Source organism: Physeter macrocephalus, chromosome 18 (genome assembly GCF_002837175.3).
Source record: "Physeter macrocephalus isolate SW-GA chromosome 18, ASM283717v5, whole genome shotgun sequence".
In the NCBI taxonomy this organism is placed as follows: Eukaryota; Metazoa; Chordata; class Mammalia; order Artiodactyla; family Physeteridae; genus Physeter; species Physeter macrocephalus.
The window spans coordinates 85,641,816-85,669,790 of NC_041231.1; the positions used below are offsets into that span (position 1 = coordinate 85,641,816).

The 27,975-nt window shown below is 46.8% G+C and overlaps 2 protein-coding genes across 5 annotated transcripts; one reads left to right on the plus strand and one right to left on the minus strand.

Moving 5' to 3' along the window:
* Nucleotides 1–486: 486 nt before the first annotated feature.
* MRPS18B (mitochondrial ribosomal protein S18B) lies at nt 487–6,808 on the minus strand. The gene is made up of 7 exons (XM_007106321.2): nt 6,378–6,808; nt 5,087–5,195; nt 4,887–4,984; nt 4,375–4,443; nt 2,957–3,023; nt 1,639–1,698; nt 487–1,063 (listed from the first exon to the last, which is right to left on the minus strand). Exons 1-7 carry the CDS (start codon nt 6,555–6,557, stop codon nt 768–770), a joined length of 879 nt encoding a protein of 292 aa, XP_007106383.2. The 5' UTR covers nt 6,558–6,808; the 3' UTR covers nt 487–767.
* A 191-nt stretch (nt 6,809–6,999) lies between these two features.
* On the plus strand, nt 7,000–27,934 carry PPP1R10 (protein phosphatase 1 regulatory subunit 10). 4 transcript variants are annotated; one of them, XM_007106315.4, is made up of 20 exons: nt 7,000–7,089; nt 7,314–7,841; nt 14,132–14,250; nt 14,928–15,014; nt 15,161–15,296; nt 15,712–15,763; nt 17,576–17,653; nt 17,796–17,969; nt 18,187–18,292; nt 18,410–18,522; nt 19,005–19,105; nt 19,361–19,508; nt 19,585–19,743; nt 19,846–20,092; nt 20,255–20,318; nt 20,425–20,619; nt 20,774–20,849; nt 21,081–21,194; nt 21,359–22,021; nt 22,285–27,934. In XM_007106315.4, the coding sequence occupies exons 3-20, from the start codon at nt 14,144–14,146 to the stop codon at nt 22,392–22,394; spliced, it is 2,730 nt and encodes a 909-aa protein (XP_007106377.1). In that variant the 5' UTR covers nt 7,000–7,089; nt 7,314–7,841; nt 14,132–14,143; the 3' UTR covers nt 22,395–27,934. The 4 variants fall into 4 exon arrangements, with proteins under 4 accessions (XP_007106377.1, XP_007106379.1, XP_023977482.1 ...); XM_007106317.4 differs by lacking the exons at nt 7,000–7,089; nt 7,314–7,841 and adding an exon at nt 9,385–9,997; XM_024121715.3 differs by lacking the exons at nt 7,000–7,089; nt 7,314–7,841 and adding an exon at nt 14,563–14,843 and having other exon boundaries at nt 14,162–14,250; nt 15,243–15,296.
* The last annotated feature ends 41 nt before the right edge of the window (nt 27,935–27,975 follow it).

Below are 27,975 nucleotides of genomic sequence, written 5' to 3' on the forward strand. Positions count from 1 at the left end.
CCATCCGCGCCTCCCACGGCAGCGGGTGCCATAGCAACGCCCCTGCCGGGCCCCCGGGCCCCTAGGGGGTCGCCCCGCCCCGCCCCGCCCCCTTCCACCACCACCGCCCCCCACCCACCACCTGCCAGCATCCCGGCAGCCGGCCCGGAGACCCCGTTCTTTTTGCCAGACCAGCTGTCACTTAGCAACGCCACTCATCCCATCCGCGCCTCCCACGGCAGCGGGTGCCATAGCAACGCATTTTTCTTAGGCCTAGTGTCTCATTCTCTAACCCTTTAGCCCCTCAGTGAACAGCTGGGTATGGTGGGAACACTGTGCATCGGGCACAGGGGGGCACAAGCGATCATCACATAATGGCACAACTGCTCATCCCAAGTGGCTTCTGGTCCCAAGAGCGCACTGGTCGGACTGGCTCAAGCCTGACCACTCCTCTCCCCACAGCACCACCCACTGCCCCCCAATCCTCCATAGCATTCATCTGAAATGCAGCCCAGAGACAGGATACAGCTTTATTGTGGAAAAACCCAGTTGGCACAGGTCTGAAACAATAGCAGAATGTACAGCCCATCTATTGACAATATATAGGGGCTGAGGCTTCTGATACACATCTGTACTGCCCTCCCTCAGCCTCGGATGTATTTATCCCTTTCACCAACAATCACTTCCGTTCTCTGGCCTTGGGCCTGCCACTGGCCACAATGCAGACAGCTCTTCAGGGTGAAATACTGTGTAAGAGACCCTTCGGCTCCCTTCCTAGTCTACAGCTCCTACAGAGCAGTCTGGGTGCCTGCCTGCTCAGTGGAGGAGGCTTCAGCTGGGGCTGTGAGGGGCACCTTGGGCATTGACTCAGGCGGAGGGCCACTTTCTTCTCGGAGATGGCCCTGGTACAGCCGACGAAGGCGGGACAGCTCTCTCTCTGGTGGCTGTTTCCAGCTGTACCATGGGTACCAGGGGTCACCTGAAACCAGAGTGGGGGCTGGCGGAGTGGCACTCACAGCTCCATGAGAGGTACTGAAGTCAGGATCCCGGGGTTCAACCTGGGGAATGTGGTAACTGAGGAGACCTGGGGGATTAAAAAAAAGAGAATGCGAGGGAAGGGAGGACAAGTACTTCAGATTAAGACAGATAATAAGAAAAATGACCTATAAAGGGAGGGGGGGACCAGTCAGAGCCACTGGGTACATTTATGCATGTGGTATGCTGCACAGAAGCAACTGGCCAGGGGGCAAGTGTGGGCTGACATGCTGCCCAGGCTCTTGCCTGCCAAGCTGTGCAGGCCTGTGCCAGGGCTATGAAACTGCATCTGCCCTAACAGAGGGGTACCTTTTCCTAATTTGTGCAAAAGTGTCATGGAGCCCAGGGTCAGAAATTTATACAAAGCTCCTCCTATGATTTAGACATGGCATTGGGACAACATTTATAAAATAAGAAAGCAGAGAAAGAGGAAGAAAAAGAGGACAGGGCAATGACAAGAGACTCAGGAGAGGAAACAAGGGACAGTGGAGTGATAAAAGAGATTCTTTGGAAGAACATGGTGCTACCTTCTCAGATAGGTGGGAGCATTTATATCCACCCTCCAGCCCTAAGTCACCTTCCTTATGCCTAACAAAACTGCCCTGTGCCCCTTCTCATGCTTACCATGATCCCTGGCTTTCTGGATGGCCTGGGTCAACTTCTTGTGTTGCTTCATACAGACCCCTGTGAAAAAAGGTAACTCAGAGATCATTTTATAAGTCACAGTAAATAAAGAACACAACTGCTTCTACATGGTGATAGAGGCTTAGATTTGGAAGACCTAGCTCTACCTAATGACCCCATTCCCTTGACCCCTCCGCAAGGCTTGGTTTCCCCTTCTGCCCAGTGGGAAGAACCTTCTCTCTCTCTCTGAGAACCAGGATGAAGACTTAGAAGGGTCTAGCCACTATAGAGAAGCCACTTAATGGTAAAGGTTTCAAGACAGGGAGCAGAACACAATCCAAAGGGCAAGTGTGGTTAGTTAAAGCGCTGAGTTGGACAATCCACAGAGAAAGATTCAATAAAGGAAGAATGGATTTTAGATCTGGGCAAGACGTGAGAAAGTAGCAAAATAGTCCCTTCAGCCTTTTACAGCCTGACTATAGAACTCTTCTTAAACCTCCTTGGGAATTCCCTGGACATTCAGTGGTTAGGGGCTCTGTGCTCTCACTGCCACGAGCCCAGGTTCAATCCCTGGTTGGGAAACTAAAATCCCACAAGCCATGTGGTGTGGTCCAAAAAACCCACAAAAAACCAAACTAAGCCAAAACAAAAACAAACTCCTTGACAAACCAAACTCCACGGATCATGCTACCATGCCACAAAAGGGTGGATTCCGATTATTTGCAAATTTATCTTGCTTTGGAGCAGGGGTTGGCAAAATGTTCTCTTTACAGGGCATATACTGGAGGCAATGTGGCATATGTTTTAGGCATTTATTATAGTCTGTCTCAGCTCCTCAACTCTGCCATTGTAGCCTGAAAGAAGTTGTAGACAATATGAAAATAAATGAACATGACAGTGAGCCAGATTTGGCCTGTGACTGTAGTTAGGGAATAGATGTAATCTTGAATTGGTGAGCTTACACCAAATTTGGGAAATCTAACTGAATCGTCAATGGAATAAAAGTAAGGTCAATTTATGAGAAAGCCTTTCCGTAAAAGTGAAGAGAACCTATAGAAAGGAAACAATCAGCACCATTTACCTTTTAACAGTTCCATTTAGATAGTTTGCTTATACTGGTACTCGCCTGTATCTTTTGTCCACATGTAACTTTTAGCGTGTGAGTATCCCCATTAGGCCAAGATTTCCAAAAGGTTCCATCACAGTTTTTAGGCCATTAGTAGAAACCACGAAATAAATACCTGCTGTCTGTCTTAATAAATATAAGAAGTGCTGTAAGGAAAGGCTATTCCGGTGGTGACAGGGATGATGGGCTGACCTGTATATGGAGCATGGAAGATGATACCCGTGTGGGTGCAGACAAACTGTTCCAAGAGCTTCACATTCTGTAGGAAAAAGTGGTGGAGAAACAAGACAGAGGGAAGGGAAGGTAGCAAGACGATTAAAGACTAAAAGTGCACAATCCCTGCACACCCACACAAATGACCTGGACCCTTCTACATCTCTCCAGGTGCTACTTTCCTTCAGGTCCTGGTTTTAGCCCCAGCCCTTTACTGAACACATTCTTGCAAACTTTTTCCCTTTCCTGGCCTTCCAACCATTTCACATACACATCCTATGTTTTGTCACTGAGACTCACATAGAATTCTCTTCTGCAGGGGTTAGGTTCTAAAGTCAGCTCTTCAAGCAACAAATTAGGGACAGTCTGTTGGTAAATCCCTGAAATCACCCAGAAAATGTAGTACGTGTTATAATGTACATTTACAAATGATTAACTTATATAAAAGCATGGTATATGTAATGTATATGTTTACTAAAATCAGTTTTAGAGATTTAATTATTAGAATGACTCCCAACCAGTAATTAATCACAGGTGGTGAGACTCCCAAAGAAAAAGCAGGTATATCTGTAGAGTGGAATGTCAGGCAGAATCATCTGCACTCTTCAATCCGTAATCTTTCTCTCTCAGTCATGCAATTTGTTATAAACTGTATACAAATGATTAAAGCCTTTTTTTGGCAAGCAATTATACACAGCTGAAATTGAGAAGTATCTTCTGGACTCCTCTACAACCTGTATCAGAAGGAGCTTGAGAGCAGTCAGACACCCCCATCTGCTGATTGACTGACACTTGAATGCCCTCTGACTTCCCTGATGACCAGCCATTCAGCTTCTGCCCCAATACCTTGTAATACTGCAAGATCGGAAGGGCACTTTTCCATTATCATCTTTATAAGGTTTTTGAATCCTTTTAAGGAACAAGTTCTGTCCTTCTCACAATGAAGGTTTTTTGAAAAACTAACTAGATTATACCTTGCTTCATGTATCTGCCCTTCAGCCCCAAGTCTCAGCATGCCACCAAACATCAACATGACAATGAAATAAAGAAAATCTCAGGAAAAAAACTAGTCCAATCTACTTGCTAACAACTGTGATTGATATAAATAAACCTTTTGGCATTGCTCTCACGTTAGAAAAACATTTCTCTTGCCAATTTAGACTGTAAATTTCATAGACAAGGGATGAAACTTTTTAGTAAAACCCACAGTAGAGCGCAAAAGGCTGGAAGGAGGAATGTTTTTATATTACCAGAAAGTCAATACAAAATGGACATTAGGGGCACCAGGATATGAAGAGCGGGGCACCAGGATATGAAGAGCAGGGCACCTAAGGTAATCTCTTTAGCATTGCAAAAAAGGCTCCAAGTCTTTATCTTGGAGAAAAGATTCTCCTTACCCTAAAGTCAACGTGCAACTTCTGATCCCGGCAGATGGGGCAGGGATTCCCAGCAATTTTATTTCCACGCTGTAGAGAGAAGAAACTGGCAGGTGAAGCTGTTCAAAACCCTGTCAGAAAGAGTGCTGCTGGGGACTTCCCTGGTGGTGCAGTGGTTAAGAATCCGCCTGCCAATGCAGGGGGACACGGGTTCGAACCCTGGTCTGGGACAATCCCACATGATGCCGAGGAACTAAGCTCGTGCACCACAACTACTGAGCCTGTGCTCTAGAGCCCGTGCTCTACAACAAGAGAAGCCACTGCAATGAGAAGTCCAGGCACTTCAACAAAGAGTAGCCCCTGCTCCCTGCAACTAGGGAAAGCCCACATGCAGCAACGAAGGCCCAACGCAGCCAAAAATAAAAATAAATTAAATAAATAATAAATTTTCTAAAAAAAAGAAAGTGCTGCTGCCGCTGTCACTATGGCCTCCAGCCCCACTCCACATCCATGTGCCACACTCAGAAACTCACAATACATGTCTTTCGAGTCCGCTGTGGGGGTATTCCACCTTTGTGGTTGCGACGGTAGTCAGCCCAGACAGGGCGAGAACCATAGCGGTTCTGGTATTCTGAAATGAAAGACAAGTTATTCCTGGGTGGTGGTGATGGGCGGGTCTCTCTCCAGTTATTTCACACCTTACTTGACCCACCCCTTCCCCATTTAGAAGTACCTTCTGAGTCCAGATATTTCCAGGGTTCATCCCTATAAGGGGAAACCGGAAGTGGGGGCAAAGAATCGTCCTCAGGGGAGGCTTTGGTGCAAAGAGTCTGGAGGGGAACCTATAAAAGGAGGGGCAGAGGCGAAATGAGACAATGAGTTCAAGGACAAGACCTGATTGGTTTGCTGCCCACATTTCAGGGAGAAAGGGGAAGGCACGCCCACTGTGTAAATGAAATACAGCAGGAATATGCTGTATATGGGAGATAGCATTTTGTGGGAGATTAAGTTTACATCAACAATGACTATCCCTACCTCCAAGTGGATCTTGAAAGAAAAGGTAACATTAGAAGATAAACTAGCACAGGTGACTGGGAAGCAAATTTATCTGAAAAGACAACTCAAAAACCTGGCACGTATAAAGCATTCATGCTTTCTGGAATTAACTCAGTCTACTGGAGGAAAAGGGAGAATGTCCATCTTCTTGGAATTAAGATGTGTGGCAGGAAGGGGATGCAAAGGACATGCGAGTCTCCAACTCGATCCAATCCAATCACTTAGTTGCCCAGCCTTCTAAGAAGTTGAAGGTCAATATTCCATATGGCAGAACAAACTTTGAGTCCTAACGCTACCTCTAAAGCTACCAGGCCTGTAGTTAACTCTGTGGTGACCCCTGTCACCACTTTTCAGTCCCATTTTAGGGAGTGGCAGTTGGGCAAGCCTTCCCATCTCACCCTGCCCCACCAAGAATCTGCCCTGCCCATAACCTCCAGGGTGGTGAGTACGTGACGCTGGAGGGAAAACTCAATCCAAAGTTAAGCTCTCATGTATGCTTTGATAAGAAACGGATTTAGTGAGATAAAGAGCCAAGTAACTGGTCCCAAGGTCATGAGAATGTATCCTGGCTTTATTGGAAGATAGTAGGGCTGGTAGAAGTTAGTGTCCCTCAACCCAAGAACACTTCCTGGCATCGAAGATTTAGACACCACCTGTACAGTTAACAGTTGGTTTGTGTATGGCCAAGAGATCCATTCCACCGCCTAATTATTCAGCCGAGATGGAAACCTGGGAAGAGGAGGACATCCAACCCTTGCTCTTTACCCTCGACTCGAGATTAGAAAACGTGCGCTGTATTGAGGAATGAGAAGGGAAGGAGGAGGGTGGTGGAAGCAAAGCGTTGCCTTGACAGCCAAGGCAGAAGCACTTGGGAAGGCCTCCGCTCCTGGATTCCCAGAAGTGGAGCAACGACCTCGAAAAGTTACAACCAAATTTGGGGTTGTACAAAATGTGCCCCAAGGAGTTACCTGAACTCCGTAGGCACCTCTGAAGGGCGAAATGCTAGGAAGGCGCCTCAGCAACACGTTCAATATGGAGGCAGCCATCTTGACATACGCACAAAGCAGGAAAAGCGACTGCGCATGCTCTAGGAAATAGATTAGGGTAGGGCTAAGGACGACCCCGCAGTGCGGAAGGCGGCAGCGCATCTGCGTCAGGACGGAAGCGTGAAAGGGGAGCCGTAGGGAGAGGCCAATTTCAACTGCGTCATTATCGAATTCGGCCTCAAAATTGTGTTTTTGCTGAACCAGCCACTACGACTCTTAGATCCCATTCTTACAGTTTGTATTTTAAGCAATTTTGAAGTCGATTTTGACCGAGATCCTCTCACTGCGCATGCGCCGGTCCCATTCTACCAACCCTTGGTGAGAAATGATCTCGAGGGCGGAAGTGGTGGAAGCAGAGGAAAGGGAGGTGCTAGGCCGCTAGGTCAAGCGCACGCGTTCGGGGGCCAGGAAGGAGGCGGAAGAGGGTGCCCGGGGGAAGGGGCTGAGCGAAGGTTAAGGCAGGATAGCCAATTAGCTGGCGAGTTGTCTTACTGGCTGACCAATGAATTCACGCCCCGCGCACAGTCTCTCGCCGCAAGGGCGTTTCACTAGCACGTTTGGGCGCGTTGGGCGGTGTCCGGATATAAAAGACTCAGCCCGAGCAGGCAGCCGCCATTCTGGGGTTCGTTTAGAGGTAAGTCTTGGCGTTTTGTTGGTTGGGGGGTAAAATTTTGCTGGGACAGTTGGTCTAGGAAATGGGTTAGGCGAGGGCTCGGTTGAGAGCCGTGACTCTTTTTAAGCGGCTGTGTTCGGGATGGGACATGGAGGTGTTTGGGGACAACAAAGATTGTATTTTTGGGTGTTTAAGAGCAACCCATACTGATTATATCTTTCTCCCTTGTGTTCCTTTTATCCCAGGTTTGAATTTTCTCGGAGAAAGACGGGCCGGCCACGAGGAGAAAAGAAACAAGCCGCAGCAACATCTAAGCCCTTGAAAGGATCCTGAGAGAGGGGGGAAAGGGAAAACCGCAGCCACCAGCCCAACCACTTGTGTCTTCTGCCCCTTCCCACCTATCTTGCCCACCCCACCAGCCCACGCTGCCTGGGACTTGAAATCTGTGGCCGAAGGACCGTCACTACATAACTTCAAAAATAATCAACCACCCTCCCTTCCCAAACCCACCCAAATTCACTCATCCAGCGTTTACTTTTTTTAATCCACTCAGAACTTTTTTTCTACGACCCCCCCTCCCTACATGGAGTTGGGTGGGGGGGAAATGAATACTGAGTTGGCCTTTATTTTTTTTAAGGAGACTTTTTGATCCAATGAGGCCCCCCAAATAATTGAGTTTTGGGTCTTGGTTGGTTGTTTTATTTTTTTTCTCCAAAATTTTAACCCCCTCCCCCCCTGAGCCCGAGGTGCTGACGTCGCAAAAAAATTGGATAGTAAGTGTCGAATTTTCAAAAACCAGCCTTGCAACAAGAAATCAACGTTTCCCTTTGTGAAACCAAAAATAATGAGAGGAAGAAATGAGACCGTAGAACAAAATAGAGAACTGGAGAAGGACCGATCCGGTCACTTAATCTCCATTAAAAAGGGCCTTTGGGTCTAAACAGTGTTCTCTCTCCCCTACCACCTGCCTCTTCCCTGCTCTGCTGCAGGCTAGGAGGGTGGAGGGAGGGCCCGCAAGTTAAGATTTTGATGGTTAACCCTTGGTAATCCAGCCAATTTCCAGACTGCCAAAGCCATAAGTGTTTGCTTTTTATAAGGAGGTATGGTTACCTTCCTCTCGTTAGCAGCAGTCTTCAAAAGGGTTAATGAGCTCACATACAAAAGATGGTGGATTTTGTGGCCCAGAAGTCCCACTTCTTTGTGTGTGAGACAAGCAGGGCGCCTTTCAATTTGCCAGATTAATAAGCAATCTGTACATAAAGATTGCAGGGTAAGGAGATGGGCAGAGAGAAATAGGTGGCTATGACTTTTTAAATGATTGTTAACTCTCAATTTTAATGTAATTTGTTTGGGGTATATTTGTGTGGTTAATACAGGTGGCAATCTAGGAATAAAGATTGCAAGACACTTAATTCAGGGCAAAATATAATCTTAGTGCCAATACATAACAAGATAATAGTTGGGGAGGTAAAGAATGTCTTGTAATTGTTGCAGATTGCGTAGGTTATTTAAAAGCAAAAAAAAGTGATTAACATTTTAATTTGATACTTTTTGGTGGGGGGAATACAGTTAAGTAGAGGGTGGAAAGGTTGGGGAAATGTGGAATTCAGGAGTATAATTTTAAAAGCCATTTAGTGCAATTGAATGCTAGCTTTCTAAAAGATTTGTGTCGTTAAAAGGAATTTTTTTCTTCCCTGCTTCAATATGGCGACTTTCTTTGTCCTTTTGTCTTCCAAGCGGCGTTGCAGGTTGTGTCTTGACCCATTTTTCTCCTGTCCTCCCACCTCAACCCTATTTGTTGAGAGGGGTCCAAGTCCTCCCCCCTTTCCCTTTATAGGGAGGATGGGGGGGGTGTTCGACAGTAGCAAGTTGAACCTCAATTGCAAATTCAGTTCTTCCCCGCAGAAAATTGTTCTTTTTAATATTTTAATTGTTTTTATTTTCACACTGCTCTTATTCAAAGTAGGTCAAAGACTATTCAGGATGGGGGCTGCTTTTTGATTTTTGGGTTTTTTTACTAAAAGGTTTTTTAATGTAAAAAGCTACCGGCAGAGCCGGGATAGCTTTTTAAGTTTGAGTCCTCTTCTCCGTAACAAGATGGCGTCCCTGCTTTGTTGTTTTTCTCCCCCTTTTGCCATCCAGAGCTTAGGGCCGCCCTAGAAACTTGGTCAAGGGGGAGGAGCAGCATTGAAAGGTGATGTAATCAGCTTTCTTCCTCCTTTCTCCACCCTCTTCAAACTCCACCCCGAGCAGATGCCTTCTGGACTCTTGTGCACGCTGCTGCTAGACAGGAAAAGCCATTTTCCTTATTTTCTTTATAACCTTTTATAGCTATATCTTAAAAGGCAAACTTATAGGAATTAGGTCTTGAAGCTGTCCGTCTCCTTGGGCAGCTCTAGTTTTTGTATTTAACGATCCCGAGTCTGTTGCTTTTATTTTCACCCTCTTTCATCACTAGTGCTTGGAATTTTTCCCCGCTTCAGTTGCCAGGGGTGGAAACCACTCAAACAGCTATACTTTAGGACTGGAAGCTTTTGAGGGGAGTGTGTGTGAGCGTGCGTGTGTCTTATCTGTGTGTTGGATACTGGAGGAAGACACAAGGGCTTGTGAATGAGTAACTGGAATAGACAACTGGGGCCTAATGACACTGAAATGTGCCGTTTCTGCTCAGGAATCAGTCCTTGGGCTTCTTGCATTTGGTCGCTTTGTATGATGAGAATCTGGGGGAGAGTGGGTACTTTAGGACTTTCTTCTAAGTCGCCCTTATTCCCGCCTCTGGGTTTGGGGGTAAGCTCTTTGTGTTCAGTGCTGTATCACGTTCTCCAGTTGCTTAGCTCCTGTACACTGGTACTAGGATGAGAAGTGAATCTTTAGGAAAGGAGGCGGCAGTTGTAAACTCAAGGCAGGGGGATTCAAGCTACGGTTTCTGGTAAGCAAAACCTTTCTGGTATTACATTTCACAACCTTCATTTCTTTTTTCCAAAGAGCCACCCTTTTTGAATTTCTTTTTCCTTCCCTTCTGAAAGAAATTCCTTAAAAACAATGGGGAAATAATGTCCTCTTCGTTTTTCAACTTGTGCAGTGCTGTAGCAGTTGGTGCATGTTCGAAAGCCATGCCCTACCTGAGGGTGGTATTGGGTGTCCTGTCCCTTTCTTACCTTTCTTCTTCCAACTTTTTCAGTCAAATCTTTATCAGACTCTCCATATACTTTTCATTTTTTAAAGTCCTGCCCTGAAGCGTGAAGGTTCTAGGCAGAATTGGAAAGCCATTTTGTACAACTGTTCTGTGGTGACTTGGTGAGACTTTAGGGCTAATTTTCTACTGGGTATGGATTCTCAAACTATTACTTCTGGATTGGATGGGAGGGCCTCTTCCACATGTCCTACTGACCACAAGTTTTTTATCTTTTAAGCAGTTTGCCATGTGCCTCTGCAGCATACCTTCCTTGGGAGCTGAACATTCTACCCACTGGGGTTCCTGAGCTCTAGTGAGCAGGGGATTATAATAAAGAAGATCTGCATTAACATGGGAGATGGGAAAAAAGGTCTTCTAGGGAAACCACATCCATCAGAGAACGTCGGAGAACCTGATCCTTGTAGTTTGTGGCCACAATTTTATCCTGGGATCCTGTCCTATGAGGGCAGGGGTGGGGGGTGACTTTACACCCTTATTGAAAGGCAAATAAGCGTTTGGGAAGGGCATGTGCTACCAGGTTTTGGAGTGATTTTGAGGGGGAGCGGCTTACTACTTGAAGAGAGATACGACCTTGTGAATCACCTGAGAGACATAATTCAGTCCATTCTGGAGTCAGACTAGGAAAGACCTCAGTTACCGTGGAAAGGAAGGGGGGAATGTAAGCTACAAAGCACTTCATTTCCAGAAGTGCTAAGACCTCTAAGTGAAGGTAAACTTGGACACCTTCCTCCTTTGTTAGAAGATTGTTGTGATTGTTTTTAAACTCGCCTAGAATTTTTGTCATGAACCAATTCAGTTCTGTTTCATTGGTGATGGGTATGGAATAACTTTAGCCAAGCTAGATATTTTTCACCTTATTTATTTTGGAGGCTGGAGTTGGTGTCACTTCTGGACTTAATTTTATCTCCGGTAAGAGAAAATTTCCCAGTGCCTTGTGTCTGCACGTGTCTGCCGGTAACATCCTCCATAAGGAGAGCCCAGCTTTAGGACAAGGTGGAGATGATGCCAGGGGTTGCTTCCCCATCGCCACCCCGTATGTTCTGCCTTCAAGGAAATTAAAATATATCATGCCCTGGATTATTTTTGGTTTCAGAAAGCTTCCTTAAGCTTTCGTTCTAGGCTCCAGATATGTTAATGACAATTGGTCACTGCCCCTCTTTCCCTGGTAAAGTCGTTCGCCTTTTCTCCTGTAGGGCTGTGCCGAGAATTTAGGCTCTTCATTCCTTTCCACTTGAGTGCCTTGGAACTTCTTTCTAAACGTAATGACTTCAAAATAAGGAAATAGGTTGTAAAACACTTGGGGTCCTTAATTTTAAATGAGTGAAAACTAATCTGCCTGGAGGAAGCCGTCATGAGAAAACCCCCTTACATTTTAAAACCACGTGATTGGTGCTTGTGAGACAAAATTTATAGTTTTGTTAATTATATTTCCAGAATGTAAATAATAGGAAAACTGCAGTGGAAAATGAATATTTAACATTTCTTCTGCTTTGTCTTCTAGTTTTCCTTGACTGTTAATGTCTTTTATTCTTGCTTGTTGTGAATGGGAATTAAAAAGTTGTCCCTGGGTCCCATTCCCAGCAGAAGGCACTGGACACAATTTAGCTGTGTACTCACTGGTTTCTTTTCTCTCTAAAGATGGTTATTCTCTCTTGTCTGCTACCCTCCTAAGCAAAGGAACATTTGAGCTCAGGTGACAGTTTTTGTTTCTGAAGGAAGTAGGGGGAGCAGGCCTGTTGACCTAACTGGTGGGTGGGTGTGCAAAAGGGACTTTTCCAAGGTGCTGAGTATTCAACTGGGTTTGAATCTGAGGGGCCAGCTGTATTTAGGGGGCATTGGTTGGAAGTGAAGTTAGTTTAATTGAAAGCTTTTTGTCAAATTGCATATATTTTTTTCACTGATGATATATTTTATTACTTTGGATTCACTCATTGCTTTTCCAGTCTCAATGGGAAATCTATTTTATGTATCCCTTTATTGTGTTTCTGTCCTTATAGTGTCTATATTTCACTTTATAGTGTCTTACTACATGGGGAAAATTCCTTTATCCCCATGTCTGTCTCTCTGTGTATAAGAATCACCACACTTAAGTGGATTTGGTCTGTGGACTTCTAGTTTATCTGGTATTAGACTTGAATGTTTTTTCCTCTGACCTTAGGTTCTACCCGTCCTCGTGGAGATTCCAGGGCAGCAGCAAAGCACAGTTAACCCAGACTTGCTCACCTCTCAGTATTTCTTACCTTACCTCCTCTCCCTGTATTCAGCCCACAGGTTATGATCTCAGGAACCAAGTTCCCCCCGTGCCTCTGCCTCTTCTTGGCCTAGGTTGTTAGGACTGTAAATGTAGAAATTTATTGACTTTTTTATTGTGAGAATTAAAAGGTTGAAAGTGTTATGCTTGTTTTTCTCTTTTGGCTTGAGAACAAATAGAACTAATTAACACGATCTTATAAGGAACCTGTTTTCTGCAGAAAATATAATCATCTTTGTAAAACACTGATTTTTCCCACCCTTCTGCCTGACTCATGTGTTTCATCTCTACTAGATGCGGGATTCAGGAGGCTTTCTTCTTGCCGCCTTCCTACCCAGTGTTCGTCTTATTTCCCAAATGTCGTCGATATTACTAAGGTGGCTTTCTTTTCTGCTTCTCAGAAGCCAATGTTTAGAGGCATTGTGGATAAAAATCCTAATCAAAACCATATTGATTCTAAATTACCTCTCTCAAACTTTGGTTCTGGCCTAGAAATTGTTTCACATGTCTCTGTCCCGTAACAGCTGTGTTCGGCTTTTAATTAACATCTTTTCTAACCTAGTCTAAAGCAGCTACTTAAAATTTAATGGCATTTTGCCAGCTTCTAGTTTTATTTGTTCCATTCTTTTTGGCTCCATGGTTTCTAATTTCAGGCCCTCCTTGGGGATCTTGGGTGGTGTTATGATTTAGGTGGGGAGTAGGAGTCAGATTCGCATCTTTGCTTTTGAAACCACAAACCAATCTTGTCCTTAACGTTGAAACAAAAACTCGTGCAGTATTAGGTTAATGAGTGACATTTTTTCAAGGCTTAGGAGGACCTGCTTGATTTTCTTTGCTCCATTTGTCTCTATTTCTGGGAGCCACCCCTAACTCCCGTAGGGAAGAGGTTCTGTTTTCAAGTTTTGTTTCCTTCTCTTTTCACCTACAACTTTAGACGATTGTCTACTGGTGCAAGCAGAACATACCCTGCTACCTGTGGCGGTTGACTCTTTTTTTTTTTTTTTTTTTTTTTTTTTAAATACAGCAGGTTCTTATTAGTTATCCATTTTATACATATTGGTGTATATTTGTCAATCCCAATCTCCCAAGCGGTTGACTCTTCATGGGCTAAGATAGAAAGGAGTTGACTCTTGGAAGACAGCCCAACATCCATGATTGGCCCAGTTCTTATCAAGCTATAGGTTTGGTGTTTTTTTTAAAGCTAGATTCATTAGCAACTAAGGAGAAACGGGACCTAATAAGCAAAAATGACTTGGAGAGTTGAGTGTCTGTTTTGGGAATGTGAATCTTAGCTCTGATACAATCTGGTGAAGTTCATCTGTCCTAGGAAGGATGTAACTGGGAGCGAGAGGAGAGGTGCTGCCTCAGTCCTCCAGTCTGATTGTCGTCCCCTTCAGTCATGTATTAACAGTGCTTCACTTGCCAGGGCTGTTTTCTCAGTAGGGACAATGGTCTGTGTTGATTTTTCTTATCTAGATAATGGTGAGTACAGTTGAATGTAGATTAAATAATCACTAATAATTTGTCAAACACAGAGATGGAATTTATTAGAGGGCAGCTGGGGCTGTCCTTGCCACCCATTTATTCTGTGGGTTTGTTTTATCCTCTTATCTTAGAAAACCTCGATCATGGGTTCGGGTCCCATAGACCCCAAAGAGCTTCTCAAGGGCCTGGACAGCTTCCTTAACCGAGATGGGGAAGTCAAGAGTGTGGATGGGATTTCGAAGATCTTCAGGTGAGTCTGTACCCTTTGAATTCGTTGTGAGTGGAGAATATTTTGTGTGGTAATATGACTATAATTAAGGCAGATAGCAAAAAGTGTTCCCTAAGAGGAATGGGAGTCAGTGGAATGGGATTCAAATCCAATTATGTTAGAACTAGTGATAGGAAAAGATGACCCCTTGGTCCCCGGTCATTATGGCATCTGGATATTTGGAGATCCACAGTCCCAAGGGAAGGAGGGAAGCAAGCAGAGGAGTCAGGTGACAGAATTCTTAGTTCTGTTTTGGGTTGCATTCTGCATGCCCCAAATGTCATTTTCCTTCAGGGATCCTCAAGTTTTCCAGGAGAAAGCGAGTGACTAAGCCAGTCCGAAGAGATGGTAGTTGAAGGCTAGGGCTCTTCACCTGGAAGCAGAATCAAATGTGTCCTGCGGGTTAGAGAAGCAGTGACACTTACCTCCTCAGATCGAAGACTTCAGTGCGTCTCCTCCGTTGTGTTCCATCCCTCTGGGTGTTTCCACATCAATCCTGATCCACCCCATCCTCCTAGGGGCCTGTGTGATCCCCCCACCCGGTAGCGAAGTCCCAAGTCATCAGGGATCTCGAGGTACTCCCGCAGATTAGAGACTTCTGCTCATAGAATAGGTGCTTTCGGGCTGCTTCATTTCTAACCTTGACTTATCTCTTACAGTCTGATGAAGGAAGCACGAAAGATGGTGAGTCGATGCACTTACTTGAACATTCTCCTGCAGACCCGTTCACCAGAAATATTGGTCAAGTAAGTGGGGACCTGGGTGGCTGGGTACTTAGAAGGCGGGGGGAGGTGAGGCATGGGGTTCCTGGGTTATCGATGGGGGACTAGGAGGGTGGGGTATACTCCCAAGACCCAGAAAGGGCATCACAGAGCCTCCTCCCTGCCTGCAGGTTTATTGATGTTGGTGGTTACAAGCTTCTTAACAATTGGCTGACATATTCAAAGACAACCAACAACATTCCCCTCTTGCAGCAAATTCTACTGACCCTGCAGCACCTACCACTCACTGTTGACCATCTCAAGCAGGTACCTTCAGTCTTTACAATCCTGGTTCTTCCTTTTTGGTTTAGGCTAACAGATGAAAAACTCATATCGACTCTGATGTGGCTACAGTCTTGGGCCTGTGAGGTAGAATGGTAGAAAAAAATAGGAGTTTGGAATCAAGATTTGGTTCAAATTTATGTCCTTTAATAGGTGTGTGACGTGGGGCACTTTATATATCTGAGCCTCAGATTTTTCGTTTGTAAAATGGGAATGGTTGAACCTACCTAACTGGGTTGTTTAAGGAGTAAGAATGTGTCTCCAAGGGCCTTGTAAGAGAGAAGGTCTATCTCAGTGTTAGTGGCTGTTAAGAGATTGTGCGTTTGTGGGCGTGGTTAGCTCTGAGTGGGCTGCTTTTCCTTCTGGCACTTACCATCCTGCTGCTCCCTTCCTCTCGTAGAACAACACAGCCAAACTGGTGAAGCAGCTGAGCAAGTCAAGTGAGGATGAAGGTAGGGGCCAGTCCTTTTCCTCTGTGTCCTGGGCCTTCTTCCGTTACTTCCACTCAGTTACCTTCATTTCTTAAGATCTCTTGGTGTAAAAGCCATACACTTAAACTTCTTTGGGGGAAATAGTGTCATCCTAGAATGTCTCGTCATCATTTACTTCTGTTTCTCTAAATATCAATAAATAGAGCATATTCTGGGACCCTCAATGTCTATTTTCCTAACAACAGGTATGCTCGTTCTACCAGTCAACACCCTGCTGTAGGGCATGGGCAGAATCCTGACTGCTGGAGTATATCATAGCTTTGATAGCAACAGATTCTTTCCTTTGCTAAGACAAAGGGTTTTGGAGCTCCTGGCAAGGGCCATACAGTTCTGGCTTGAAGACAAAGTCTGGCTCCAGAAAGTCACAGGCTTTTCTTTAGAGAAGAGAAGGGTTTATATCCAAGAGTTAATCCAAAAATTTTACACCCAAGGCATAAAGCAGGGAGCACAAGACACTGGTTTCCCGCAAGTGAGCAGCATTGTAGCAGAGCTGATCCCCGCTCTTTGTCTATGGGGAATGGTATGCTAGGTCCCTTTGCAAAGTTTAGCTAGAGGAGAAAACACTGGGAACATTTTCCAGGATAAAGGATCACAATTTTAACTCACAGTATTGTTTAAGCGAAAACCATTCCCTAGCTTTCCGTTCTTTTAGTTGTATTAATTCTGTTTTTAGGTCCTTTTATATAACGAGCACTTCACTGTTTTTCTGACATCTCAGAGTAGCTTTGTAGGATAAACTGTAACACAGAAGATCCCATTAAATCATTGCCTATCTTTTGTTTCTTCACTGAGGTATATTGGTCCTTGTTCCAGCTGGCTTTATTGTGTTGCCGTCTTTGAGTATAGGTTTAATTATTATTCTGTGCTTCCTTCAGATACTGAAATTTGTACATTCCTTATTGACTGCAGTTAAGTGTTACTGGACTGTAGTATCGATTGCTCCAAAGAGGTTTCAGGATATTCACCCACTGGGCATTTTTGGTTCATATTGCATTAGGTATAGGAGTTGGCAGTTGGGTGACTTTTAAAAAGTTAGTTTTAATATTCTACAACAATTTCATTATTAAATTAGCCCATAGTGGAATTGTTGGCAAGAAGAGAGGTCCCGTAGATAGGAGATATTATTTGCCAAGTACAGAAGGAAAGAGCTACAAATGCATTTTTCCATATATTTAGAAATAAATTCTGTTTTTTATCTTTAAATTCTCTGACCATCTTTTTTCTCTAGATAAACTCTGCTTCCTTCATCCTAAATCGGTTTGTTTTTAAGTTCTTTTTTCACTCTTGCAACACTTAATTGATTGTTTTAAAAGCTGTCATCACTAGTGACATTCTAGGAAAAAAGGTTCCCTAGAAAATCTCTTTTTTACGAGGGTCTAAATCTGCCTCCTTGAAATTTTTAAAATCTGGTAGCACTTTGGATACTTGAACCCCTCTGCCTTTCTCCTATTTTATTGTAATAAGTAGTTATGGGAAGAGCATAGGCACTAGGTTCATTCTGCCATCTTCTAGTTTTGTGACTTTAATCTCCATGCTTCTCTGTCTATAAAGGGAGATTAAAAATGTTCAGGTTGTAATAACAATTACATGAGATGTATGCAAAGCAACTAGTGTAGTTTTTACAACATACTTTAATAAATATTTCTTCTTTTTGCCCTCCCCGCCCCCGGTTTTATAATGGCATCAGGGTTGAAAGTTATCCGAATAGAGGAAAATTTCATGATTCAGTGTATCTTACATTATTTAGGCATTTCCCCTTTCTTTCACCTGCAGAGCTCCGGAAATTGGCCTCAGTCCTTGTCAGCGACTGGATGGCTGTGATCCGCTCCCAGAGCAGTACCCAGCCTGCTGGTAAGCTCCTTGGCCCTTTATCCCTTGTATTTCTTTCTTTCCCACTGGGATGTGGCCTTCCGTGCCTCTAACCTGCTTTTTACCTCTGACTGTCAGTCTTTATCTAAATAAAATCCTTTTCTGCTCTGTTTTTCCACAACAGAGAAAGATAAGAAGAAACGGAAAGAAGAGGGAAAGAGTCGAACCACCCCTCCTGAGCGACCGTTGACTGAGGTGAAGGCTGAGACTCGGGCTGAGGAGGTCCCGGAGAAGAAGAGGGAGAAGCCCAAGTCCCTCCGAACCACGGCGCCCAGTCACGCCAAGTTCCGCTCTACCGGTAAGGCTGCCGTCTGGCCTCTGGAAGGTCTGTGGGTAGGTGCACAGCTGGGCCTTATGGTGGAAGAGTTGGAGTTAATGGTATGGTAAATCTGGAGAGAGGGAAGACTAGTGGGTGGAGCATTGTGGGAGTTTATAGGGCTTGATGAAGGTTAAGGGAGGAAGAGTCAGGAGAGTGTGGAGTGAGTCCAGCCCCAACACCATGTCTTCAACCCCAGGACTAGAGCTGGAGACCCCATCTTTGGTGCCTGTGAAGAAGAATGCCAGTGCAGTGGTGGTTTCTGACAAGTACAACCTTAAACCCATCCCCCTCAAGCGTCAGAGGTATGGACCATGTTCTTGGTTTTTGAATGGGCTGGGTCTGTGGACGTGAGGGGAAAAGCGGGGGCGTTGAACTGTATGGCCCTTGCCAGGTGTTGTTGACCAGTCCCTTTCTAACAGTTCCACAGCTGCCCCAGGAGATGCTGCGCCCCCTGCAGAGAAGAAATACAAGCCACTCAACACAACACCCAATGCCACCAAAGAGATCAAAGTGAAGATCATCCCGCCACAACGTGCGTCTAAAGTGGGGGGATGTGCTTTGAATTGAGAGCAAACTCTTTTCATGGAAATGAAGCGTTTTCCTCCATTTTCATCTAGTTTCTTGGTGTCCTTTAATGTTTACGCCCCTGGAACTCCCTTCATAGGAGTCCTTCATAGGATTGCTTAGGAGTGATTTTAGAGATGAGGTAGGGAGGCGTGCTGTTCTGGTGGGTGCGCTCCCAGCCGTCACGTTCATGGGGGCTGGCTTTGTCAATTACCTGAGCTCTGATTCCTATCCAAAGCCACGCTTGCCTGCCTTTAAAAGAAAGATAGAATAATGACAAGAATTTCTTGTGTGAATCCTCCTACATATGCTTCCTGGTCACCTTGAGCTTATTGTGTCCAAAGTTGAGGCAGGGTCTCTATTGGCCAATTTTCTGCCCAGATTTTGTCTATAGGAATAGGATTATTGAGGAGGTCTGGTGATTCCATTTTATGCTCTTTTCTTTTGTAGCTATGGAGGGCCTGGGCTTTCTGGATGCGCTCAATTCAGCCCCTGTTCCAGGCATCAAAATTAAGAAGAAGAAGAAGGTGCTGTCACCCACAGCTGCCAAGGTATGGGTGCTGTGCAGTAGGTGCCAGTGACCAGGTAGAAAAGGTACAGATGAGGGAAGGGCCCAGCAGCTAGGATGCTTGGGGAGGACAAGAGGAGTTGTGTCTCAGACGTAGACTGGTGTTGGCAGAGCACTGTTAGAGACAGAATCTTCCTATATAGGAACTGTTAGGAGATCCTGCCAAGGACCCTGGACTAATTGCCTTGCCTTGACCTTGCCTTTCCTGTCAGCTCATTAACTTTTTCTTTCACAATAGCCAAGCCCATTTGAAGGGAAAACGAGCACAGAACCGAGCACAGCCAAACCTTCTTCCCCAGAGCCAGCACCTCCTTCTGAGGCTATGGACACAGAACGTCCAGGGACCCCAGTTCCCCCTGTTGAAGTCCCAGAGCTCATGGATACTGGTAGGTCTAGAAAGTGGTTCAGGTTTCGGGGTTTTCTGAAAGGAAGGATCTGCTCTGAAACTACTTCTGTTTACAGCCTCTTTGGAGCCAGGAGCTCTGGATGCAAAGCCAGTGGAGAGTCCCGGAGATCCTAGCCAGCTGACCCGGAAAGGCAGGAAGAGGAAAACTGTGACCTGGCCTGAGGAGGGCAAACTGAGAGAGTATTTCTATTTTGAACTGGATGAAACTGAACGAGGTTAGAGATCCAGTTTCCTCTATAGTAGGTGGGGTATAGAGAGTTTAAAAAGGACTTGGTTGGGCTTACTTTCCCTCTTGCTTTTTTTCTCCTTGGCAATAGTAAATGTGAATAAGATCAAGGACTTCGGCGAGGCAGCTAAGCGAGAGATACTGTCAGACCGACATGCGTTTGAGACGGCCCGGCGTCTGAGCCACGACAACATGGAGGAGAAGGTGCCCTGGGTGTGCCCCCGGCCCCTGGTGCTGCCCTCGCCTCTTGTCACCCCTGGAAGCAACAGCCAGGAGCGGTACATCCAGGCTGAGCGGGAGAAGGGGATCCTTCAGGAGCTCTTCCTGAACAAGGAAAGGTGAGCAGAATGGGGTTCACTTCCTGAGGTATTGAGCCCTTGAGGGAAACGTGCCCTGGGGTAATTAGAAGGGGGGTGGGGTTAGGAAGAAAATCAAGGGCTTGAATAAATAATTTGACTGTCACTTTTTTTTTTTTCTATCGCCTGCTGCATTCCTGACAGTCCTCACGAGCCTGATCCTGAGCCCTATGAGCCTATCCCCCCAAAACTCATCCCCCTAGATGAGGTGAGTTATGTGGTGATGGAGGTTGTGATTGACATTAATGCATCTTTCATGTGAGACTGTCTCTTTATTCTTTGTTGGTCCTGATTGTTCTCTCCTGTCCTTTCAGGAATGTTCCATGGATGAGACCCCATATGTTGAGACCCTGGAGCCTGGGGGGACCGGTGGCTCACCCGACGGGGCAGGCGGTTCCAAGTTGCCTCCTGTTCTGGCCAATCTTATGGGAAGCATGGGTGCCGGGAAGAGCCCCCAGGGTCCTGGAGGAGGAGGCATCAATGTGCAGGAGATCCTCACCTCCATCATGGTATGAGCCTCCCTTTTCTTCCCCACCGTCTCCATTTCTCCTTACTCCCGTTCTGCTCACCTTCCCGCTTGCTTTCTCCTCGGGCTCTCCCTTCTCTGCCGGGTGTTACCCTTATTCTCTGTTGACCTTGTCCCTTAATGACCTTGCCTCACAGGGTAGCCCTAACAGTCATCCCTCAGAGGAACTGCTGAAGCAACCAGACTATTCAGACAAGATCAAGCAGATGCTGGGTAATCCTCAGGGCCAGCCCCGGGGCCTGGGCGAGGAGGCCTGCAGTGGAATTGGGGGAGCAGGGTTATTGCCACTAGGCGGTAAGACATGGGAGGGGAAGACTGGACAGAGAGAGCAGTGCTCTGCCAGGTTGGTCTGAGAGGGTCAGCTGGGCACACCTAAGCGGGAAGACGTCATGCCGCTCTTCTAGAATCATCTTGCTGACTGCTTCACTCCTTTTTCATTAACAGTGCCTCATGGACTCTTAGGCCCTGGTCCCATAGCCAATGGTTTCCCACCGGGAGGCCCTGGGGGCCCCAAGGGCATGCAGCACTTCCCCCCTGGACCTGGCGGACCTATGCCAGGTAGGTGGTGAGTGAGAGGTCGGCATGGGCTTGTCTGCTTGATTTCGGCCTGGTAACAGTACAGGATTGACCAAAGCCGGGGGTTGGTTTGGGTTGGGAGATGGCGGTCCCTGGGGGCAACAGGTAGCTGATACTGTCTCTCTCCCTTTTTTTTCCCCCAACAGGTCCCCATGGAGGCCCTGGGGGCCCTGGTGGGCCAGTGGGTCCACGTCTCCTGGGTCCCCCACCCCCTCCCCGGGGGGGTGATCCCTTCTGGGATGGCCCAGGTGACCCCATGCGGGGTGGCCCGATGCGTGGGGGACCAGGTCCGGGGCCATACCATAGAGGCCGTGGTGGCCGAGGCGGGAGTGAACCACCTCCTCCTCCTCCTCCATTCCGAGGGGCCAGAGGAGGTCGCTCTGGAGGAGGACCTCCAAATGGACGAGGGGGCCCTGGTGGGGGCATGGTCGGAGGTGGTGGGCATCGTCCCCATGAAGGCCCTGGTGGGGGCATGAGCAGTGGCAGCGGACATCGTCCCCATGAAGGCCCTGGCAGTGGCATGGGCGGTGGGCATCGCCCCCACGAAGGCCCTGGCGGCGGCATGGGTGGTGGCAGCGGCCATCGTCCTCATGAAGGCCCTGGTGGAGGAATGGGTGCTGGTGGTGGACATCGGCCCCATGAAGGCCCTGGACATGGGGGGCCCCATGGCCACCGGCCTCATGATGGCCCTGGTCACCGAGGCCACGACCATCGAGGACCACCCCCTCATGAGCACCGTGGCCATGATGGCCCTGGCCACGGCGGAGGGGGCCACCGAGGGCATGATGGAGGCCACAGCCATGGAGGAGGTGAGGATGCTCCCTGTCCCCCATGTGGCTCTTGGTGTCCCATCATGACTTTCTGGGGAACGTCACTACCCCGGGTCTGCCGGGCAGAACGTGAGGTCACCCCGTTCCCAGCATGCATGGCAGTTCCTTCCTTTAGCCCTTCCCCCAGGTCTCCAAGACTAGGTCTCTCTGAAAGTTCTCAGGATGCCTTGGACGGGTGGGATGAGGGTGGCATTGACCTCTTGGCCATTTCCTATCTAACTATTCCACCATCATTCCCACAGACATGTCAAATCGCCCTGTTTGTCGACATTTCATGATGAAGGGTAACTGCCGCTATGAGAACAACTGTGCCTTCTACCACCCGGGTGTCAATGGGCCCCCCCTGCCCTAGGGACCACCTGCCCACCCCACCCACACCCCTGTGGACTGCAGCCTTGCTCCTTCCACCCTTCTATGGCTTCTGTGAGGCCCATTTTCCCCTTTCCCCAGCTGATGAGGAGCCGGCCCCCTCAGTGCCCACCTGCCTGGGTTCCTGGGGGTTTTCTGATCACTGGTGCGCATTGATGTACATATTTTCCTCCAGTCTGGGGAGGAGAGAGACTGGACACATTCTGTACCCTGGACTGCTGAAGAGGAGACCCAGTTGGCTTCACTTTTTGAGGAGATTTGCCCTTTATGCCAAGCGCCTCTCCGGTATTACCCTTTATGCCTGAGAACCTAAAGCTGGTTATCCTGGAGAACACCTCTACTCTCCTCTTGTGGGTCCTCCACATGCACACAGAACTCTGACACGGGATCAGCTGCATTTATGAAATCATCCCAGCCAAGTTCATGCTTCCTCGTGGGGTGGGGAGATGGTAAAAGGGGTATTGTGTATCCCACTGCACTGAGAGGACTCAATCAGGCTGGATTTGAGTTCTGGAACACATCGTCCCCACTCCTCCCCTGACACAGGCTTTACATTGAGTTCTTTCTCAAGTAAGACGTTGCAATCTTCCGTGAACACCCAAGTTTGCATCATGGGTCTGCTAGGTTCAATGATGGCAAATTCACATCGGCATCAGGTGAAAAGTTTTAGCTGGCATAGGTGAGGCCATTGGTGGTGGTCCACCCTTGCCTGCAGCTCATTCTGGAAATTAAAACACTTCGGTGAGACCAGCTTTTTCATCAACTGAAGCCCGGCGTGCTGGGCATGCCAGTCACACTACACGCACTGCCTCTGGGCGTTAGCACGCTCCTGGCCCCCACCTGGAACCTTGTGGGTGTGAGGCCTCCAGCTCCCTTGTCCTGTCAGCCACCTCTGAATCCCCACCAGGTGCCTTCCTGGGTGGATTCGATAAGATGACCTGCCCTCTCCCAGCCCTCTCCTTCACCTGTCTCAGCATCAGTTGTTTTCTATGAAAACAGTCGATTGATTGGGTTTTGTGCGGGGTCTTGGGTTAGAGCCACAATGGATTTGAGGATGAGTATTTTCTTTTGGTTTTGTATATTTTGTACATTAATAATAAACAGTGGAAAGAGAAGTATTTAACCCCTGGTGTGCCTGGACTGTTTAAAAAGAAAAAAGGCACTATCAGCTGTTGTTGAAAGTTCATTAATACAAACCTTTGTGGAATGTGGTTTTCAATCCTTTGCTGGTGTTAAGTGAAATACTGGTGAAGGAGTACTTTGAATATAAAACGCCATAGCTGGGGAAGGCAGAGCTCACAGATCACCGGAGCTGCAGAAGGTGCAGGCACTCCATTCTAGCTGATCCTAACAGCCCTGTGGAGTAGCTCAGGGAAGGGATTTACGTGAGGGTGGGCAGAAGGGAGGGGTAGGGAAGAGTGGCTGAAAAAGGAAAAATCCAAGAGCAGTTTCTGGGGAAGGAAGGAAAAATGGGTGGATCCTGCTTGTCCCCCAAAAAAGGGGCTCTGCAGGGTAGAGAGAAATAGGCCTGCTGCTAGAAGATGTAGGATCAAGATAATTTTTAGACCTTAAGGACAGGTATTGAGGGCCTAGTTGATGGAACAAGATTCCCAGGGGTGGGAATTCCCTGGTGATCAGTGGTTAGGACTCAGCACTTTCACCGCCGGGGCCTGGGTTTGATCCTTGGGGAACTAAGATCCTGCAAGCTGTGCAGCATGGCCAAAAAAAGTATATTTAAAAAAAAGATTCCTGGGAAGACAGGAGGTTTTGGAGTTCAGAACATGGAGGGAGAGGATTAACTTTAAATAGGAAGCTCTGCTATTCTTGTAATCAGAAATTAGGAGATTACATTTTGAGGGGAGAGGGAAAGGGAGGGTAGGGATATTGGGGTATAGGTTGAGAATGGTGGTTTCCAAACTTTCAGCGTTCATCAGAATCATCTGAAGGGCTTTTAAAAGAGATTGGGGGTGGGGTTCAGCAAATTTTCTGATTCAGCAGGTCTGGGATGAACTCCGAGATTTTGCATATCTAACAAGTTCCCAGGTGTTGCTGACTGCTGATCTGGAAAACACTGAAAAGACAGGGCCCTAGAACACGTTTCTTGGCTGTTGTTTCCAGGATTGGCCACAAGAGGGGGGCAACTTCCTAAACCTCACAGGCCCCACCTACACTTAGGCCAGTGGTGCTAATTTTATCTTCCCTTTTGCCCCTTCTCTGGAAAGAGGGTGTTCAGTCAGCCTACTGTTGCTCTTCACACTCGGAGAGGTCCTGAAAAGATGTAATCTAAGGGCCAAGCTCAGAGGTGAAATACCAACGAAGTACACAACTCAAGTGAAAAAAAGTTAAAAATTCTTTAACTTGGGCTTCCCTGGTGGCTCAGTGGTTAAGAATCCACCTGCCAATGCAGGGGACACGGGTTTGAGCCCTGGTCTGGGAAGATCCCACATGCCGCGGAGCAACTAAGCCCGTGCGCCACAACTATGGAGCCTGCGCTCTAGAGCCCGCGAGCCACAACTACTGAGCCTGTGCGCCTAGAGCCCGGGATCTGCAGTGAGAAGCCACCACAATGAGAAGCCTGCGCACTGCAACGAAGAGTAGCCCCTGCTCGCCGCAACTAGAGAAAGCCCGTGTGCAGCAACGAAGACCCAACGCAGCCAAAAATAATTAAAAAAAAAAATTCTTGGGCCTCCCTGGTGGTGCAGTGGTTGAGAGTCCGCCTGCCGATGCAGGGGACACGGGTTCGTGCCCCGGTCCGGGAAGATCCCACATGCCGTGGAGCGGCTGGGCCCGTGAGCCGTGGCCGCTGAGCGTGCGCGTCCGGAGCCTGTGCTCCGCAACGGGAGAGTCCACAACAGTGAGAGGCCCGCGTACCGCAAAAAAAAAAAAAAAATTCTTTAACTTGTGTTTCTTTCTGGTTCCATCTACTGCCTGCTTCTCACCTTCTTCCCTCCACCTCCTGCAATAGGCCACAAGAACCTTTACAGAGAGCTTAATTTTTTCTATTCTAATTTAAAAATGAGTTCAGCCATTTTCTTTCCAATTCTCCATGAAAATCCGAATTACCTGTTACTTAGATTTTCCTTTTTTTTTTTTTTTTTTTTTTTTAAGGCACGGAGACAGCTTGAGCATCTCATCCATTTCACTGTACCCACTGACCCATTTCTGTTTCTTCACCAAGCCTTGCAGGCACACCTCTCCCGACTGCTTCAGTTGGTCTGTTCTTCCTTTCTTATTCCATTTCCACCCCCACCCCTAAATAACCTATTAACTTTTGACTTCTCTGTCAACCCTTCCCCAAGCACACCAGTGCAATCTGCAATTCTGAATCACCATTACTCTATTTCTCCCATTCCTGCTCCCAGGCAGTAAACATAGTGTTGAAAAACCACGAAATCCTACCATCTTGGCCCAGTACAAATTACTAGCACTGACTCAACATTCACTGCTGCCTGGCAACTCCTAACTCCTCTCCCTTCTCTGGCACCAAATCTCCTGAGGAAGTGAGCCCCATCCTATGTGAGCACCATTTCTCCTTCTCTTCACCTGAAAATATCTGAGTCTACATTATCTCCTTTCCTTTCTTAGAGGAAGGAGGATATCTCCTCCTGCTCGCCTCTCCTGGCATCTCCTCTCCATCTCCCTCCCACCCACCACTCTTCACCCAGCAGCCAGAGCAATTTTGTGAAAATGAAAACCAGGTCAATTCACACTCCTGCGTACACACTGCCTTCTATTACTCCTAGAACCATATCCCAACTCCCTATCAACGTTTATAAGACCCCATGTGTCCTGGCCGCTGCTCAAGCTCTAAGCTCAAGCCATGTTCCTGGCCAAGTCAAGCTCTTTCCAGTTTCTGAGCCTCTGCACATTCTGGTGCCCTCCTGAAGGCTCTTTCTCACCCATCTAGTTGGTTCCTTCTCCACCTACAGGCCTTGGTTTTAATTAATGTCACTTCCTCTGAGAAGTCTTCCCTAATCACTCAAGCTAAAGGTGACCCCTACCCTTTCTCTCCTAACACCATGTTTCCTGTGACATGCTCCAAAGGCACCGCTGAGTTCCTACCTTTGCACTTCTAACACACTCCAGGTGATGCTGCTGCCACTGGTCTAGGACACGCTGAGAACCACTGCCCTAGAGCAGCCACCAGTTCAAGCGTCTCAGCTGCTGCACCAGCACCGGCAGCACAAGGGCAACTTCTCACATTCCCAGGCCTCCTCTGAGTTGTGTACGGCCACAGGGCTCCTTCCTGACTTTCATCTTTCCCACTGTAGTGCTGACAGTCTTCCCTAAAACGTCTCTCACATGTTCCTAAAACACAGTCCTGCCTTGGCTCTCATGCCCCTCAAGGACTCATCCTTTGGTCATTCTGTCCATATTCTACAGATGAGGGAGAACGCCCAGGGCACTGACATCAGAAAATTAGGGCCCGCATCCCAGGAACTCTCCTTTCCAGGCTGCGTGACCATGGGCACGTCAGCATCTCTGAGTCTGTTTCCTCATTAGGAAGGTGTGGAGAAGAGTAAGTAATTTTTTAAAACACTTCTACGGTGCTCATTATGAACCACATTAGTGCATGATTTGTAGGTGACAGAGACTGTCATGAATAAAAATATTTGTTAACTAAATTCCATTTTTCAGGCTTTGGGCTACCAAAAAATGTACTACTGTGTAAATGTGTAATTTTTTCCTTTCGAGTTCCATTTCCATGCTGCTTTTTGAAGAAGTGGCATTCTTTTGCCCATATTTAAAGCGCATTATTATAGTATGTATATTGAGGAAAGAAATAAAACTTGTGCCCATGGATGGAAGTTATTTTGGAACATCTGAAGTATGTGTAGTGAAATCACCGATCAAATACTTAAAATGCAAAATGTTGGTGTTCATTTTATAAACAACATTTCCAGCTATTTTGTGTAACATCTCATCTAGACTACTGAACTGAAAAATATAAGTGCAAAGTGTAGAGTATACATAAAATACATGGAACGAAAGTGAAAAAACAAAAAATTAAAGCACTTCACAAATAATTACTTAATCCCTTAATAACCCTGTGAGGTAGGTGCTTTTTATCACCTTCATGTTACAAATGAGGAAACAGGTACCAAGAGGCTAAGTCCAAGGTCACTCCGTTAGTAGTGGACTTGAAGCCTGCTCCCACTGTTCTACGACAGACCTACTTCGTGGAATTGTGGAGAATACTTTCACATGTAACATCTTACTTGGCACAAGACCCTGATGCTTTTCCCTCAAATTCCATGAGGGGTGTTCCTTTATATCTAACTTGGAGATGTACCCAACAGCACCTCTTCAATCATCTTCACACCAAACCTTCACTTTTAGCGTAAAACTCGTAATTGAGGCCCAGTATTATTTGGCCAGAAAATAATTTCCCAAAATTAGACGTCCCAACTTAGTAATTCTTACATGGTTCTTCATTTCCCCTGGAACTGCACACATCTGACCATCCTCTCTCCAACTCCCACACCTGGCCCTTTCCATCTGTCCTTGCCTTCTATCCCTCTCTCTCGTATCCTAATTCAGGATTTATTACCTCATCACCACAG